The following is a 19,392-nucleotide window of genomic DNA, read 5'->3' as shown; positions in this document are numbered from 1 at the left end:
TGGCTGCCTTCCTTGGCTTTGGTGTTTTTTTGCTTATATGAAAGCATATTATTCTGTTGAAAAAATGTATACATCACATTTTAAAATCACTTTATATATGTCCTAGTTCTGTGTCCGAGAGCATCTACATCATATAAGGCTATATACAAGGTCTATTTATATATATATATATATATATATATGCTTTATGGCCCCAAAACTCGGACCTAACCACAAAAGGAGGGGGAGTATCCATATTTATCAAAGATACCCACACCTCCAGGCTAGTGGCACTGCACGAAGCTTCGGAGACCATCCATGTGCAACTAACAGTGGGCAAAACTGCCTTTCAGTTTGTATTCTGCTACAGACCACCCTCCCAAACATAGGAACCTCACTCAGCTTTCCTGAGAACACTGGAGAATATGAAGGTCTCTCCAAGCACTATTATATTGGGTGACTTCAACTACCCAAACATCGATTGGGAAAACTACTCAAGCCCAAACACCCTCGCCCAACGGTTCCTAGAATTTATAAACTCAGATGCTATGGAACAACTGGTCACCACTCCCACAAGAGTGGAAAACATACTGGATCTGGTCATCACCAACATGGGGTCTCTATGTTCCACACCAGAGGTATACCCCTCATTGGTAAGATCAGACCATAAACAAATCTCAGTGGACATCCATATTCCGTCCCCACCCCATAGCCAAGGAAATCACGGTGAAGAACTTCTCAAAATCAAACTTCACACTTCTCAAAACTGAGGTGGAATCCTTCAAAGCCCCCGGGCCAGTGGGCAATACGGCCCAAAATACAGAATCCTTTACAAAAGCATTCTATGGACACCTACAGGAATGCATGGAGCATGTTATCCCAAATAAAACCAAGACTCACTCCTCCAAAGGCAGGAGACTTGTCTGGTGGACCCCAGCCATAAATAAGCTACACAACAGAAGGAGAAAGCTACTACATGACAGAGCAAAATCCCAAAAAGGGAAGGTATCACTGATCAGTACTAGCAAGAAACTACGATCCCTCATAAAATCCTCTAAGGCCAGCTTTGAAATAAAAATTGCACAAGACACTAAAGATAATCACAAGGCCTTCTTTAGTTATGTCAGAAACCTGGGAGGCAACTCCCAGATATGCTCTGAGTTAATGCAAAATGACAAAAAATTCACTGAACCCACAGACATTGCCAACATCCTGGCAGAAAGGTTCAGTGCAAACTTCTACCCCCTTCCCCCCTAAAAGAGCAAATGTCTATCCCAACAGAGTGTAGCCTTCCTGAGATCACAGATGCACAGTTGAGAGCCACCCTCTCCAAAACAAAAAACACAGCATCAATGGGACCAGACGGTGTCCTGGGCTGTGTCTTACACGAGCTCCAAGAAGAACTAAACCCTCATATAAAGTCACTGTTCAGTCTCAGCCTTACTACAGGATATGTTCCCCAAGGAATGGCGTACAGCAATAGTGGTCCCACTCCACAAAGGTGGTGCCACAACAGACCCCGGAAACTATCTCCCTATAAGCCTGACTAGCCTGGTCTGCAAAGCTATGGAACGTATCATCATGGAAATCATAAACAAAGACATTGGGAACCTCCAGACACTGGATCCTACCCAATTCGGCTTTGTTAACGGCAGATCTTGCCTCTTCAACCTGGTCGACTTCTTTGAAACATTTACCAAAGCCATAGATGAAGGGAAGGTAGTCCACACAGCCTACCTGGACCTCGCAAAGGCCTTTGACACAATACCCCACTCGGGCATCATAAATAAGCTCACCAGCTTAAATATCAACACCTATGTCACAAGATGGTTTGCAAACTGGCTCAGGGATAGAACCCACATGGTCAGAATAGCAGGTGCCATGTCAGTCTCTAAACCAGTTGCAAGTGGTGTCCCACAAGGCTCAGTCCTGGGACTTCTCTTGTTCGGTATATATTTTTCTGAGGTACAGGCTAACACTGGTGGACTATGGCTGACCAAGTTCGCAGATTACTGCAAACTGGGTGCTATAATCGACTCTCTGACTGACATAAGCATCCCCCAAAAGGGTCTCACAGAGACGGATAACTGGTGCCAGAGCCATGGCCTAAAGCTAAATGCCAAAAAGTGCATAGTCGTCCCCTTTGGAAAAAACAAAGTGCCCACAAATGACCACATAGGTGGTAATCCATTAAGTACAGAAGAAGTAATTAGGGACTTGGGGACCCAAGTATATAGCAATCTCTCCTTTGACAATCACATTGCCAAAGTGGTTAGAAAGACCTTTTATATAGCCCACCTCATCATGAAAGGGTTCACATCTAGATCAAGAGAGGTCATTGTGCCCCTCTACTCATTACTTATCAGGCCCATAATTGAGTACAATGCCCCGTTTGGGATGTACCTTATCCGACACCTTCAGCAACTGGAAAGACCCCAAAAGTATCTCACTAAGAGGATCAAGGGGCTCAAACAGATTCCCTATGCAGTTCAGCTAAAGAAACTCCAGCTCTACTCAGTTGTGTACCGCCTACTCAGAGGCGATCTGTGTCTGACGTATAAAACCATGTTCAACCCAGAATTCATGGACATGCTCCACCTCAGGAAATCTAAATCCCTTAGAGCTACACGCTCCAGGGACCTGAACCTCAGCACAGAGATAAATAGGATATGCTGGAGGGACAGATTTATATCCCAGAGACTCCACTCACTCTGGAGCAAAATCCCAATCCATGTCAGGCAGAGCCCCTCACTGACCCTCTTCAAGAAAAATCTTGATGAATGAATGGGAGATTGTAAGTTTACCCCGGGATCTCTTCGGTGTCGCTGCTTGACAGAGGTATAGTAAACAAACCTTAAAAGGACTACCTTCTGTGACCTACTATACAGAGGCAAAGTCAACTAGTCTAAAAGGGTGGCGAAAGCCAAACATACTCTGGCTAGGCTTATAAATGCCCTAGGGCAGATAGCCTAGTATCAACCTATGTACCTATGAACCTATATATTTTTACATGGATATTTTTTATATTTTCATATTTATATATATTTTTTATATTTCTGCATTGATATGAAATTTATGTGTCTTTATCCATATATTGTATACAATTGAAAGATTCTTTTAACTGTGAATATGAGACACATGAGAGACATCATCACAACATGGTTTTGCTTATTTAATATTCATGAGGTTGTAATATGATTGGTTTGACAATGAAATGATATGGTATTTAAAGATAATTAATGATTTGAGCAGTTAACAGTCTGATGAAGCATTCTACCTGAATTTGGAAGTGCTTACTGGATTTTCTTGTTCGCTTTGTATTATTTTACCACCAATAAATGGTCAGCTTCTTATGGTCTTGGTTTGGCTAGCTCATTAAGTTTTGTTTCCTTGAGATTTACTAGTATTTTCTGCAATTGAGGAGCTCCACCCTTGTCTAAGGATTCTGTCCAAGGTAATCCAAGATTGTGCTGACTATTACTACCCACATATGTTCTAAAACTGCACCACAATAGCAAGTTTTGGAAGGCTGTTCCCAGCAGAACCACCTCTCCCACCTCATCTGGCCATGGCACCAGGCCACAGCATGTCTGGAACTCAACCCAGGACCTTGTCATCTGCTGGTCCTACACTACCTTCAGGTGGAACCATCTCAGGGGATGGTACCTGTCCCCCCCTGGGACCACGCACAGACAGGATCCTGTAACCTGAAATCAGGTCCAGGTTCTGGTGCATAGGGAGCTCTGCAGAGAATTGTGGGATCTGCTACACCACCTTGTGGCCCTTGTGACACATTTAGTGGTTCATCCTGCCACTCCTGCTCATCCCCCAGCACAGCCACCTTCAGGACCATGAAGGTGTGGGGACCTCAGACCCACTGTTTCCATTTGGGGGCTCATGGGCTTCCAATTTCCAAACACCCCTCCTTGTCCAAGGTGTTTACTCACCACATGTGTCATATACCACCCTTGTATGCTGTCTTGTCTGTCTTCCAAACCAACCTTCCTCCCCATATATACCTACTATCCTTCCCTAACTTCCCACTCTCACCTTAACACAAAAATGATAATCTGTTCCCAACACAAATGTCGTACCATGCATAACTGTCCATTTCACACCCACTTACAACTGCCTATGGGTGCCTTAATTATTATGTGATCTATCACTATCACTTATGTCTACATATATACACACACGCACACACACACACACACACACACACACACACACACACACACATATATATATATATATATATATATATATATATATATATATATATATATATATATATATATAAACAGCCTTTGCAGGTCTTGAACCCAGGACCCTGTACACTGTAGTCACAGTAGTTAATCATTAAGCCATCTGAGCATACATCTACATATATAAATACATTTTCCCTACTGTTGCATGACTGTGCTGTATGATATGTTGGAGAAAACATGTTTATGTGCAGCTCAAATGGTGTGGTGGTAAATCCCTATGGCTATGGTGTGCAGGGTCCTGGGTTCAAGTCTTGTAAGGGCTGATTATTTTGTTGCTGGGCAGAACAAGGCCTGTTGGATACAGAGTGCCTAAGGCACTTTTATGCAGTTGTAAGCGGGTTTGTATGGGTTTGCGCGATGGTAAGCAATGCTAATTTCCGGTTAAAAGTGTTTAATCTGTGTAGGCATTGATTAGCATCATGTAAACAGGCTTAATCTCACTTACTACTGCCTAAAAGTGCTTAGTCCCACTTACCCCCACACTTTCTTTAAAAGAAAAGAAAAAGGGGTGATAGGAAAGTGGTGAAAAAGGGGGCATGCAGAGGGAAAGACAATAGGGAAAGTAGCTAGAATTGTGCAGGATAGGTGTAGGGAAGGTCCATAGCTGTCCATTTCTTCTACAGCAACAGCTGTGCATATAAACTGAATTTGGAGGTAGATTTGGATACTCAAACCCCTGAGAGAGGGGTGAGAACAACAATAATATGTTGTGAAGCCAATTAGACCAGATTACATGTGTCCAGTGGGCACATGTGTGAAATGGATAGCTATGTATGGGGCGAGATTTTTTTTTTTTTGGGGAACAGATTGCTCTTTTTTTTAAGGTGAGAGTGGGATGTTGGGGAAGGATAGTAGGTATATTTGGGGAGGTAGGTTGGGTAGGAAGACAGACAGGACAGACAAGACAGCATACAAGGGTGGTATATGACACATGTGGGGGGTAAACAGCTTGGACAGGAAGGGGTGTTTGGAAATCAGAAGTCCATGAGCCCCCAAATGAAAACAGTGGGACTGAGGTCTCCACCCATGGGTAGTCACCACTGCAGCTTCACGGCCCCGAAGGTGGCTGTGCTGGGGGCTGGGTAGGAGGGGCAGGCCAACCCTCTAAATGTGCCACGTGGCTCTGAAGCTGGCATAGCAGATCTCCAAACTTCCTGCAGAGCTTGCTATGCACCAAGCCCCAGACCTGACTATGGATGACAGTTTCCTGTCTGTGCCTGCTCCCAGGGGGGTGAGCCCCATCCCCTGAGGTGGTTCCACCCGAAGGTGGTGCAGGACCAGTGTACAATGAAATCCCAGGTTGGGACCCAGATGTGCTGGAGCCCAGTGCCACTGCCAGATGAGGTGGGAGCGGTGGGTCAGCTAGGACCAACCTTCCCAAATGTGCTATGGTGTGGCAGTTTTAAAACATATGCAGGTTAGTAATAGTCAACATAATCCAGGATTAGTTATCACAGTATGCATAGATATTCCCATTAACCCAAAACTCTTGATTTGGAACAGTTGCATAGCAAACAGAACACATGCATATATGGAACCACAGTGGCCATTACAACAGCATGCAGGTTACATTGATAGCAACAGGCCACCAATAATAAAGTTTCAACATGGAACATTAATAGAAACACATTTCAATATTTATTGAACAACAGGACATATGTCCCAACAGTAAGTTTGGTGTCAACATAGCCACTGATTTGTGTATTTAGATTATTGTTGCAGATATGATTGAGGGGGGAGAGAGATGTCAATTAACAACTTATATATCCTTGTAGTTCTCAAAACTTTAATGATCATTGCTCTAATCGTTAAGGTACAGGTATTATTACACTACCCCATGGCCTTGGTTTGGCCAGTGATATGTTTGTAAACAAGTGTATACTTCAACTGTCATATAGTTACATTCTACAGCTCTTACCTGGTATACCTGTGGAGGGAATGTTTGTTAACACTGCCTGACTGTTTCTGCACATATTCCCAGATTCCGAGTTAATATTATGCACATACCTCTCAATCTTTTATTGCACACACTCTGGTCAAAGCTTGACAACATGGGGGTACAACTAGGGACATATTTTGAATATTGCTCTCATAAACTTGGAGGGCTGATAGAGTGACAGGATTTGTCTTAATATGTATTTTCTGAAGGTTTTGAAGTCTGAAAATCAAATGTATGTCATTATTTGCTGACTACAAATCTGAGATCTTTCCACTGATTTGCCATGGGGAGAGGGGAACAGGCAGAAAATATGAGCCAGTTATCTGGACATTCTGAAAAGATGTGTACAGTTGAGAGGTCTGATTATGCATACAGCTTACTACCACTCCCATGATTCAAACCATGGCTGTGTCTGATAAAAATACCACAATGTAAGTGTCAGCAGAGTGTGCTGTTTGAATATTGCTGTCTGTCTCTTCAGTGTTTTCTGTCTAAGTCTCTCGTGGTTGTACAATCTGATCTTGTAATTACAACAGTCTCACACAGACATTCCTAGACATATTTTTATGTAGCACAGTGTGAGAAACAGTGGTTGACACAACAGTATTATTCTGATTTCAGATATTCTGAATGTTACATGTCAGCAATACAATACCAGAGTAAACACTACCAGTCCAGGATTCAATCTTTATTGGCAGCCAAATCTGACAGACCTGTGGAGGGAATGTTTGTTAACACTACCTGAATGTTTCCACACATATTCTTAGATTCCGAGTTAATATTATGCACATATCTTTCAATCTGTTAATACACAGACTCGGGTCATAGCTTGACAACATGGGGGTTGAAATGGGACATATTTTGAATATTGCTCTTATAAACTTTTGGTGAGTTGCTGAAGTGACAGGTTTGTTTTCATATACATTTTCTGAAGGTTTTGAGGTCTAAAAATCAGATGTATGTAACTTGCTGCCTAAAATTCTGAGATCATTCCACTGATTTGCCAGGGGGACAGGGTAACAGGCAGAAAATATGAGCCAATTCTCTGGATATTCTGAAGAAATCTGTACAGTTAAGAGGTGTGATTATGCATACAGCTTACTACCACTCCCAGGATTTGAACCATGGTGGTGTCTGCTAAAAATATAACAATTTAAGTCACAGTAAAGTATGCTATTTGGTTATTTCTGTCCATCTCTTCACTGTTTTTGGTCTAAGTCTCTCTTGGTTGTACAGTCTGACCTTGTAATTACAGCAATTTTATACAGACATTCCTAGACATTTTTATTATGTAGCACAGTGTGGATAACAGTGGTTGCTACAACATTACTATTCAGAGAATGTAACACTAAAAATGCCATACGATTCAAGAGTAAACACAACCAGTCCAGGATTTAGAGTTTTATTGCCAAGCTGTTACAGTTTTATTTAAATATGACCTATATGGGACTATTACTGTCATATTGTCTGGTTTATTCAGTGCAACCCATACACAGAACATGTTTTATACTGGCAGCTGACTTTCTACTACTTTTATATTTATTTGGTATGACTACTACTACAAGCAGGATTGTTACTCACCAGCCTCGCAATGCAGCCCTTGCAGCCTACTCACATGGGCTTCCTGATTCACAGCCCACTCATCTGCAGCTGTAAGGGAAATAGAGAAATATTTAGCCATACCTCTCTATCATATACACAGGCTGGACATTATTAAACAGTTACCGGTATGAATACTTACACACTGCTGGGACATCATGCTTCTGCCTTGATTCTTGGATCCACTGGTCCAAGAGCTCCCTCTTCCTATGTTTCAGGTTGGCATAGTGGTGCCTAACCTGCTCAGCAGTCTGAGGGATACCAGTGGCACTGGTGAGGTCACAAGCAAGATGGTCCCAGCCTTCCACTTTATATTGGGAGCCTTGGTACTGGCCCTGCAGCAGTATCTTGTCATTTTTTTTACTGGTAGTCCTACCATGACCTTGGATTCCTGGATGCCCCAGTGCTGTGCCTGGAAGAGCAGTCCCTCTCCGACTCCAGCCATGCTGCCTACAGTGGGAAGCTGCAACCAGTTATTAGCTATATTCCCACCTGTGGTGTTTAAATACAGCCAATTTCCCCCCTTTGCTGTGATTGGACAGTTTTGAATATGCTGAGCTAAGCTAAGCTATGGGCAAACCTGCTTAGCTAAGGTTGGCATTGCTTAAAGGGACAGGTTCATCACTGCTTACCAATTGGCAACTCCACTTAGCTGGGCTACTTATTGCTTAGCAGTCATATTTACACAATGCTTACACTTGGTAAGCAGAGCTGTGCAATGCTTAGCATTGCTTATTTTTCATTTTGTAGACTATCTGCTGTATGGCATTGATTCATCATTCATTACATATTATAAATTTGTTTACTGTCCCTGACATTCCCACAATATGCTTTCATTACATTTATTCATGTGTGACTATAATGTATGTGGCACTTGTGTTTATATGGGGATTTCACATCTTTATTACGCTGACACCTCACATATGGAACTAATGCAGTACTCTGGTTAACAAATATATGTTATTTAGTAGGTAATACAAAAAAGTGGTTTATGCACTGCTGTCACATTTAAAATGTGAGTTGGTTACAGTGGGATTGAACTGGGAATAGCTGCTTGCAAAGCATACGCTCTAACCACTATACTATTGCAATACTGCTTATGTTGGATGTCTGTTGCTATTTAACTTCTTGTGCTGTTTAAACTGGACTAAGGGTAGCTAAGCAATGGACACACGAACACAGCTATGCTTAAACGTTATCGCATTTATAAAAAAAAAGTTTTGTTCTGTCATTTTAGCTATACCCTTCAGAATATCCCTGCTAATGCTAAACCATTACTTTTATTAGCTTTCTGCTTCATGGTGGGCATACCTCTCAACCTCTTGGAGCAAAAACTCTGGAAAAACCCTGACATGATGGGGGGCAAATAGGGACAGTTGATATACTGATAGATCTTGTATTATCATGGATTTTCTGAAGGATGTGGAGTCTTTTAAACTGAAATGTTTGTCATTATTTAATTACTTCAATCCTCAGCTATTTTCCAGAAAGGTACAGATTTTAGGAAGAACACACCAAAAAAAGAGACAAAGATTTGGACATTCTGCGAAAATCTGTACAGTTGAGAGGTATGTTCCTGATGTGTTGGGGGTGTTATAAGTGTTAACGCTCATTTTAATTGCTGAAAGGCAATTCTGGAGTGCAGTGGCATGTGTATTATGAGAACTCTGTTCTCAAACACATCCCCTGCACTCGTACATGGCACCATGTAAGTTTAACAGCACAGGCAGTGCACCTTCATGAATATGCAAGGCGTACTACCATGCTGTGCAGGAGCAGTCCTTGCTATGTAGGAATAACTTATTCCTGCATGGCTGCTTGCTGAATCCCAGGGATTGTGTACACTAAAAGCACTGTGGTAGAGCTGTCTCTGAGTATGGAAAGGTTACTGCATCCTGTATACATTGTGTACACTATACAGTAACCTTCCTGAATTAGATGTGGAGAGAGGTAAAGTGCTATAGTTCAAATAGCAAATGCAATACCAATACCAGCATTCATTTCTGAATGTCAGTAGTACACTAAAAAACAATCGACATCTGCCAATTATGCCCCTTTATACTTTGAATACACAGCATCTGCTCCCTTCACCCCACCCTAGCTATACTACTGTGTGAGCTATACTTTAAAATTGCTACATTAGAGTTCAGTTTGTGCTCACCCTTCTCAAGTTTAGTATGACAAACTTACAATGTTTGGACTTGATATGTGCCTTCTTTGTATAATGGACTCAGTGAAGGGACACTTAACTGTACTATGTGTTTCTTCACTGTCTGTACCAGAAAACCCATAAACCAGTTTGAAGATAATTTGACTTTAATCTTGAAGTCTTCATATTGTGGCTTCTTTACAATATGGTATGTGTAGTATTCACTGTAATTCCTATTTGTTGTATATAAATATCATTTCACTATTTATGCATGTAATATCTGCTTTGCTAGTTTGCTTTTGCCACTTGCATGTGGTGGTGCTGCGGTAGCGTTGCCGCCTCACAGTAAGACGCCGTCTGGTTCGATTCTCAGCTAGAGCATCTTCTGCGTGGAGACATGCGTGAATTGGCGTACCTTCGTTGAAGGTTGTGCATCAGAGCTGGTACCTTGGCACATAAAAATCAACTACCAATCATTAGCGGACCGGAGTTCTGCTGTGGCGACCCCTAACTGGGAAAAGCCGAAAGACACAAACAAACATATTGTCTTGGAATTGTATTTCTGTTTGTAATTATTTTGTGTTTTACACCAGGGCTGTACCTGAAATTGGTTCATGTGGATCAGTGCTGTACCCTGGTCAACAACTTTAAATATAATGAAAATAAAGTACATGACCACTATAAAGTACATGCTCACTGTATAAATTAAGTTGGTAGTATAAGCTTGTGAAAACAGCATTTTTGTACCATTGCGGAATTATGATAGCAGCTACACTTGTAAAAATAACACTTAAATTGTAAGGTTTCTCTTGTAATTTAAGTTCAGAACAAAAGGTGTGCTCACATATGTACTTTCACAAGCCTCTGTTTACTCCAGAGCTAATGATGGTCAAACTCAGGTTACACTCATGAGACAAAATGTCATCTTAGTTGTTTTATGCACTTTAGGCAATAATAGGCATTTTTTCAGTGATGTGAAGCCATTTAATAAGTGTCATTAAAGCAGTCATTATAAATGTTACTGACTAAATGTTCTGATCCTCTTTTTCTTTTAGTACACCATCTTCAGCAAGCATCTTTATGCCAAAATTTTCATTAGAACATTCATACAGCCTACAAAATATCCTGCAGAGAATAGGTGTTAAGACATTGTTCACAAATGCTGCTGACTTGTCTGGCATATCTGGGCAGAAGAATCTAAAAGTGTCAAAGGTAAACCTTTTTTTTTAGGCAAATGGCATGCATTAATGAAGAATTTCATTAGTACCTAGCAGTACTCCATGGATTTAAAAATTATTTTAAAGGAAACAAAATCAGGGTTGTGCTTTTCTTAATGTCTTATAAGGACAGAGTATATTTATGTAACTTTAACTGAATATTTTTTGTAGGATTAAGCATGGTTTTCTGTAAACTTATGCTCCTATAATCATCAGAGATAATAACCATTGAGGGATGTACAGCTTAGTGACTGATGAGTTACAGTTTGATGCATGTATAATAGACTTCAAGTGCCCAAAATGATTATATTTCTTCCTACTTTCATACAGCTGGAAACACATAGGCTGAATATAATTAGTTCAAGTACCTTTCTCAAGATAATGTCAGAAGTTTTGAGATATGCTCATTGATGTTGTATAGTTACTGACATACTGCATGTTTAATTATTTAAAAAATCCTGAAATATAAACATGATCAAAGACAAAAAGTAAACTTTATTGTCAAACAGATCAACACAGAGGAAAAAGTGCATATCACTGCATGAAATGTCAATACTCAGGCTCGTACCATAGGAATGACAGTTTATAGAAGGAAGATAGAATAAATTAAATAATTTAAAATACTAAAAAGCAGAAATCAAAATGATACTAAAAATAAAGTAAAGAAATGTAAACCTTTTTGCAGCAGAAACAAAACAAATACAACAGGAACAGACTCAATAGAAATATAAGGATATATAACAAACAATACTATGAATAAATAAAGAGGCACACATGTAAAAATCTTACCCACCACTGATATATGCCATAAACGTACAGTTTACAATTTTTGTAGTGCAGACAGAGACATATAAAGCAAGCTATGTAGAGACTTATGTAAATAACAGTGATATATTGTACATGACATATTGCACATTGATCAGTAGTGTTCACTGTATCTTCAAGTGCAGTGTGAGTGGTGATAAGTACCTCAGAGCAGCAGACATTTAGTAGGACAGTTAGGTTTCTTTGCTCAGAAGCTCATCTCACTATCATCCCACATGAAAATAAACAAACTCATCTCTTCAAATGTTGTCCACATATTTGAGAGATGTAAGCTTCATGTAAAATATTTCTCCTCCTTTCCAACAAGTAAAGTAGGCTGTTTTTTTTAGTTATTTTCAGACGAGTTATTTCTCTGTGCACATTATGAAATAATGACTGGGATTTATCATTAGTAGGAGCATTACTGGATGAAGTGGCTCACAGCAAATCAGAGGTGTTACGCATTGAACAGCATTAGCACGTTGAACAAAGGTGTCTATAATAAAGTAGTACTACTGCGATAATGGAAAAACGATGCTAGGATGCACTGCGGCAGGGATAGCATTACAGTATGATGTGTGATCAATGCAGCAGATGTCACCACTTGTAGGAGGAGCACTATAGCATGATGTATGACTAATGTGGTAGATGTGACTGATATTAGTAGTACCATTACAGTATGATATATGACTGATGTGGCAGATGTCACTGATATTAGTAATAGCACTATAGCACAATATGAGATATCAATGTGGCAGATGTCACTGATAGCATTTGTAGTGTTACAGCTTGATTTGTGGCTGATGTGGTAGATGTCCCAATGTGGCAGATGTCACTGATAGCAGAAGCAGCAGTAAACCATAATATGTGACTGATGTGACAGACATCACTAACAGAAGGAGTACTACAGCATGACATGTGACCAATGTGGCAGAAGTCTTTGATAGCGATAGCACTACTACATGATGTGCAACCAATGTGTCCAATGTCACTAATACTAAGAGTAGCACTACAACATATGTGACTGATGTGACAAATGTCACATCACTGCCAATAGAAATTCAAAATGCTACAAAAAAATGCTACAAAATGATGTGGCAGACATCACCACTAAAGCGGGTTAGCGCAAACACATCGCCTGTAATATAGTGCTGCAGTCACTAGCAGTGAGGCAGATGTCATAGTGTATACATAGCCAGGAATCTATGCTTTGCTAAGGCACTGTGCCATCTTCTTGTTATCTGGGGTGATGGGGCATATTCACTAAAAACACCGAGAAGCAGATGCCACAATGAGTGTGGGGTTCCAGGGCCATACATTCAGGCATGATTACAGCATAAAAAGTTTAGTGCTGGGTGTTACATTTAGCACTAAATTCTGCTAACACACTGTATAAAGTGGGGAAGCTGTGGCCATAACTACAAAACATAACTGGGGGGGGTGGCTGTTTGTTGATCAGGATCAACACACAGCATGCCTCATTGGGGTGGGTGTTCATGTTCCTGTAGTTCTACACATTCCCTGCAACCAACCTGCTTGAGCTTCATCACAAGCAAGACAATGGACACTGCTGACATTTGCATCATAGCAGTCTGACACCATCATTAAACAATATGATCCCTGACTCTCTTCAACATCTCCAACTACATGGCTATTCTGCTGATCCTTTATGACACCACCTCCATAGTGTACTACTGAATTTGCCTTGTCATTGTGTCACTACCCTAACCTATGCAAGTGATAATGATTTATGCCTAGCCTGTGAGGGTATGATGATGTCTGATGCACAGCGTGGCTAGTCTCTAAACTGTCCTGCACAGCCTGAGTGTGGTAACACATGCTTCACTCTATTCTACATTGTCTGCGTCATAGCCCATAGCTGTTGACCAGATGCTACCTCTTTTTTTTCAGTGCTGGAATGTGTTGCACCTGGTTCTACCTCAGCTGTGGTTTTGTTGCTCTGTATTCTTCCCTGACACTTCATCTTACCATACCTCTCCTGCTATGGCTGGTATGGAAAGCCCTGACAAGATGTTTACCTTCTGCTCCATCTTGTATGTGTGTGGACAGCATTGCAGCGCTGAAGTGTCTAGAAATCAGAAGTGTCACTTCTATAGTCTAAACACATCCACTGCTATATTTTATATTTCTACACAGGTTGCATTATAGGCAATTTTCTACATGGTCAGAGGGTTGCATATGGAGGTCATTGACCAGGACTCGATGGCATATCTGACATCCCTTGCAACATGTAACAAAAAGTACATAATGTGTAGCCGACTTTTTGCTCACATGATAACTATATGCATAGACCTGTCCATTCAGCATTAATATGTACCTAACAACTAGGAGATTCTATGGGCTGTTCCTTTCAGGATCCATCCGTTTCAGGATCCTTTGTATAGACGAAATGTGGCATATGTGTAAACCATAAGAACTGCTTGTAAGGCACATGGACACATTATAAATAATGCATGGGAATTACAGACAACATGGCAGTTCCAGGGAGTGGAATCCCTACTTGTTGATTTATCTCTGGCCCTCTGGACCTTGTGGGACCTTGAAGGTAACATGTCTTCAATCTTTAGTGCCCACAACTTCAGCAAAATATGGTATGTCATAAAAAACCTGCATACTGCTAGTCCTCACCCCTGTAGTCCTGGAAACCAGCTATGCTGCTTCACATGCTGCCACATAATGTCAAGGATCTGGTTTAGAATTTGTGAGGATGATGCCTGCAATGTCCCTAAGATGGCCCCTGTAGGTCACTGAAAGGTCCCTGTAGTTAAGAGGGTTAAGGTTGCACTTACCTTGGTATCCACTGGAATGGGCATACCACAGATCCCTCCTTGATTCTATTGGGGGGTGATGCAGTCTAATTTCTCCCTTATAGTCTCAATGCCCACAGAGAAGTAGTCTGCATTCTGCTGGTCTGTGAAATGGTGGTATGTCAAGTGCAATTTATTTATTTTATTATACATTTGTTGACTGGGAGAGTCCGACTGGATACTTATCCATTTTCACCAGAGGCCCAGGGAGAAAAGCTATGCAAATTAATAAAAGAACTCAAATAACATTGATAAAACATGAAATATAAAAGGTTACATAATTATGAATTTTTTTAAAAAATAGCAAAAAACTTCCACAAGATTACAACAATTCAGCTGATAGAGACAGCGTATGTAAGAGGAGGTGAGGTGAGGAAAGTAACAGGGAGAAATAGAGTGGGGAAGGGGGTGGGAGAGGGAGGTCAGCCTTGGGGGGGGGGCAGGAGCATATCCAAAAGAGTTTTAGATGTTCTTTGAGTTGTGTTTTGAAAGAAGTTGTAGAGATGGCAGTGGTAATGGCTAAAGGTAAGGAGTTCCAGATGTTGCCTACTTTGTTTCGGAAGAGGGAATCACTTGCTGTGTTATTGCTTCTGGTCACCTTAAGAAGTTTTTTATCACTAGAGTGAAGTTGTCTGGGTTGGTTTATATTTTTACTAGGTTGGATAGTGCTGGGGTTTTATCTGGTAGTAGTAGGAGTTTTTGAGCAAAAGAAAGCTGGTGGAATGATAGGAGGTTAGGGAACTGAAGTCCGTTAAGTTGATGCAGTGAGAGAGAGTGGTGGGCTTGATAGGGGGCACTGGTGGCAAATTTGGCTATTTTATTGTAGCAGATCTTCAGCGTGGCAATTTGTGTTTTGGGTAGGTTGGTGAGGATTAGTGTAGCATAGAATAGGGTGGAGAGGAGGTGAGTTTGAGCTATGGTTGTTCTGGTAGGTTGAGTTAGAAAAGGTTTATTTTTATAAAGACTGCCGAGTTTTTTGTGGACATTTTTTATGGTGTGATTTATATGCAGGTCAAATTTGAGGTTATGGTCAATGGTAACCCCTAGCAATTTAGTGTGGGTATCTGGAGAGATGATAGTACCATCTCTGGACACAATATTAAAAGACTTGGGTATTGTGGTTGATTTGTTAGGTTTGAATAGCAACAGTTTGGACTTTTTAGGATTAAGTAATAGGTTTTTTGTTCAGAAACCAGGTTTCAAAAGACTGGAAGGCTTTTTGAGTGATAGAGAGGAGTTCATGAGGATCATTGGCTGAGCAGATGACTGCTGAGGAAAGCACGTATTGTATGACATGTGCATCTAGGTAGATGTTGTGGAGATTATTAGTGAAAATGGAGAAAAGAAGGGGCCCTAGAATGGACCTTTGTGGGTCTCCGGTAGTAATGGGCAGCAGTGAGGACAGATTGCTGTCCCATCAAACTTCTTGTTGCCTTCCTTGTAAGAGGTTCTGAAACCAAGCTAATGCATGATTATTTAGGCCCAAATCAGTAAGGGAGTGGAGTAGTTTAGGGTGGATGACCATGTCAAAGGCTTTTGACAGGTCCAAGAAAGTGGCAGATGATAGTTTCCCTAAGTGTCTGTTTTGGTTAGTGTGGCTGGCGAAATAGAGTAAGGCTGTGGTTGTGCTGCTGTTGGTGGGGCTGAATCCATATTGTGTGGGAGAGAGAAGATAGTTATTAAGTAGGTATGGCATAAGTTGTTGGTGTATGCATTTTTCGTGCATTTTTGCTAGTGGGGACAGGATGGCAATTAGTCGATAGTTGGAAAGATCGGTGGATGTACCACCTTTATGTAGAAGGGTGATGTAGGAGATTTTCCAGATTGGTGGGATGGTATGTTCAGATATGGATCTGTTGAGGAGGATAGAGATTGGGTTGGTGAGTTCATTAGCTGCCAACTGTAGGTATTCTGCTGGGATGCAGTCAGCTGCTAGGGTGGTAGGTCTGAGTTTAGTTCATAGCCTTTTGACATAGTTGGTGGTGATGGGTTGGAACTGGAAGGTTGCTTTTCATCTAGCTACAGGTTTGGATAAATCGGTGGTTGTAGTAGTGGGTTGGTTTTGAGCTAGTTTGGAGATGGTTTCTATGAAGTATTTGTTGAATAAGTCAGGTATATCAGTGATATTGGCAGTGGAGATTGGAGATGGGGTAGAGTGTTTGGCAGGGTGGAGTAATTTATTTCTTACTGCCCAGAACGTTTTGGGGTTATTTTCATGCCTGTATTGCAATTGTAGAAAATAGTTCTTTTTATCCAGGAGAATAGTTTTTTTTAGTTTAGTTTCTAAGGTATTGCAATTGTTCCCTATTTGTTAGAGTTTTATCAGCTCTCCATAGGTGCCAGGCTCTATTCCTTTCTGCTATCTTTTTTTGTTTCTTTGGTGATCCAAGGGACAATTTTTGTTTTGAGTTTAGTAGTATGAGCTGGCGCATGATTATTTAAGATCTGTAGGAAAGTATTGTTGATTTGGGTTACTGCTTCATCTAGGGGTAGTACTTTTAGTATGTTCCAGTTATGGTGCTTTAGTTCAAGTCTGAAGTTGAATGGGTCAGCGTTATTTTTGTTCTATGTAATTTGTAATAGTGGGATAGAGTTGGTTTAAGTTTTGTATTTTAGTAAGAAAGTGGGTTGGTGGTCACTAAGGGTGTCTGGAAGGACTCCTGCATGGTATGGAGTGTTGGCCTTATTTATCAGCATCCAGTCTAGGAGGCTTTCTTTGGTTTTACTGTTTCCTAGTCTAGTGCTAGATTGAATGATTTGGGAGAAGTTATAGAGGTTAATATGGGTGGTGGGGTTAGTAACTGAGCATGTGTTCCAGTCAATATTGAAATACCTAGGATGATAGTTTCTTGGGGTAGATTTTGATTTATCCAGTGTAGGAGGGCTTCTAGGGAGGGGATGTTTTTACCTGGTGGTATATATCCGGTGATTATATTGATTGATTTTTTTTGTCACTTAGTTTGAATTTGGCTAGGAGAAATTCAGAATTATTAATGGGGGGGTTGAGGATTGATGGTGACAAGTTGTAGGTTGTTTTTGTAAATTAATGCTACACCTCCCCCTTTTTTAGATAGCCTATCATGATGCAATACATTGTAAACTGTTGTGAGGAACTCATTGTCGGGTGTAGTGGGTTTTAGCCAGGTTTCAGTTAATGACAGCATATCAGGTGAATAGGTAGATAGGAAAGCATGGAATAGGTGCACTTTGTTATTGATGCTATGGATATTTAAATTTAGTATACCCCTTCCATTGGCATAGATGGCCAAAGCAGCCAACACTGTGGTCACTGACTTTGATGATGGCTACTAACATATAACTTCTGTACTACTGCTGCTGGCACTTGTTTGCCTTACTCCCACCCTGTAGATAACAAATCTTGGTATTCAAAATGGGTATGTGCCATAGCATCACACATGCATTTTATATGTTTCTGACTCCATTCTCAATTTGGGGTGTCTTCATTTGCAGATTTTGTGCATGTTCTTTGCATGGAATACTTTTCCATGTCATTATGACCGAATTAGCATTCCCTGTGTATCAAGCTTTTTTAACTCTTGAATGACCACTCTGTGTCTTAGAATCACCCACATTTTGTGGGTTGCCATTACCCATGATGATGTGCACTAGACAGTGTACTAAACATCTATGAATCCCACCCAGTGCATGATATATGCAGTCATTCTGTCACACAAAGACAGCCTCTGGACTCTGTAAGCTATAAAATATGTCAGAAACACTCAGGAAAAAACATGTACTCATTTAAGTATACGGAGTATGCCTGGCTACACTGTTATAGCAAACTAAATAAAACATTGTATAAATTAAAGTTTACAAGAAGAGATCAGCACTTGTCACCATATACAGTACAATGGATAGTAGAAAACTACAGTTTTGAACACAATGGAGATCTGCAGGTACCTCACAGGTGGGTTTGATAAATGCTTTCGTATATGCACTAAGTTGTGAGCAAAAGTTAATTGTAACATTTTATTCTGTCACTGCCTTGTGACACCTACAATAAATGTTTAATTAAACTGAACATATACAGTGGGATCTTTGGAACTTTTAAGAAGTTTATCTTCTGACTCTTTCACACTAATTTTGAGAGTATGGCTTAAGGGAGCACAGTAAAAACGATGCCTGATGTAGGATAATAAATCTTTATTTCATTTGCTAACATTACTGTTGTTTACACTATATGGTGAAATAACTTAGATAATTCATTAAAAGTGTTAAATGATGATGAATTGTATAGATCTGAAGAAGCTTACTGTTTCTTTCAGCAATCCCCTTAGAATTCATGAAGAACGTGACACATACTAATCAGCTTAAAATGGACTGAATAATATAACTCTTGAGTAAGCCCACTTAATTAAATAACATTTTACTATATATAAAAATAGATTTCCAAAAATGTCTTATTGCTATTATGATAACTTTTTTTCTAAATGATCTTTATTATGTTTTTAATAATAAGCAATTACTTTGAAGCACATGGAATGCTACAATGTTGCACACAAACAGGAAAAAGACAAGTTTGGTAAACACTTATCTGATATCAGAAAAGTACTTAACAAGCCTTTGTTAAGCACACCTAAGCACAGTT

The 19,392-nt window shown here is 40.4% G+C and overlaps 1 protein-coding gene across 1 annotated transcript in view; it reads left to right on the top strand.

Annotated features, from left to right (window-relative positions):
* The window catches only part of LOC122804627 (serine protease inhibitor A3N-like), a 123,993-nt gene that overhangs the window by 57,928 nt on the left and 46,673 nt on the right, over positions 1 to 19,392 (top strand). The window contains exon 3 of the mRNA XM_044074599.1: positions 10,990 to 11,146. Coding sequence (XP_043930534.1) covers positions 10,990 to 11,146 — 157 coding nt within the window. The remainder of the gene's footprint in view (positions 1 to 10,989; positions 11,147 to 19,392) is intronic.

Source organism: Protopterus annectens, chromosome 6.part0 (genome assembly GCF_019279795.1).
Source record: "Protopterus annectens isolate FY-2018-M chromosome 6.part0, PAN1.0, whole genome shotgun sequence".
Lineage (NCBI taxonomy): Eukaryota > Metazoa > Chordata > Ceratodontiformes > Protopteridae > Protopterus > Protopterus annectens.
The sequence above is the reverse complement of the archived record's forward strand: the minus strand, read 5'-3'. Positions and strand labels throughout refer to the sequence as shown.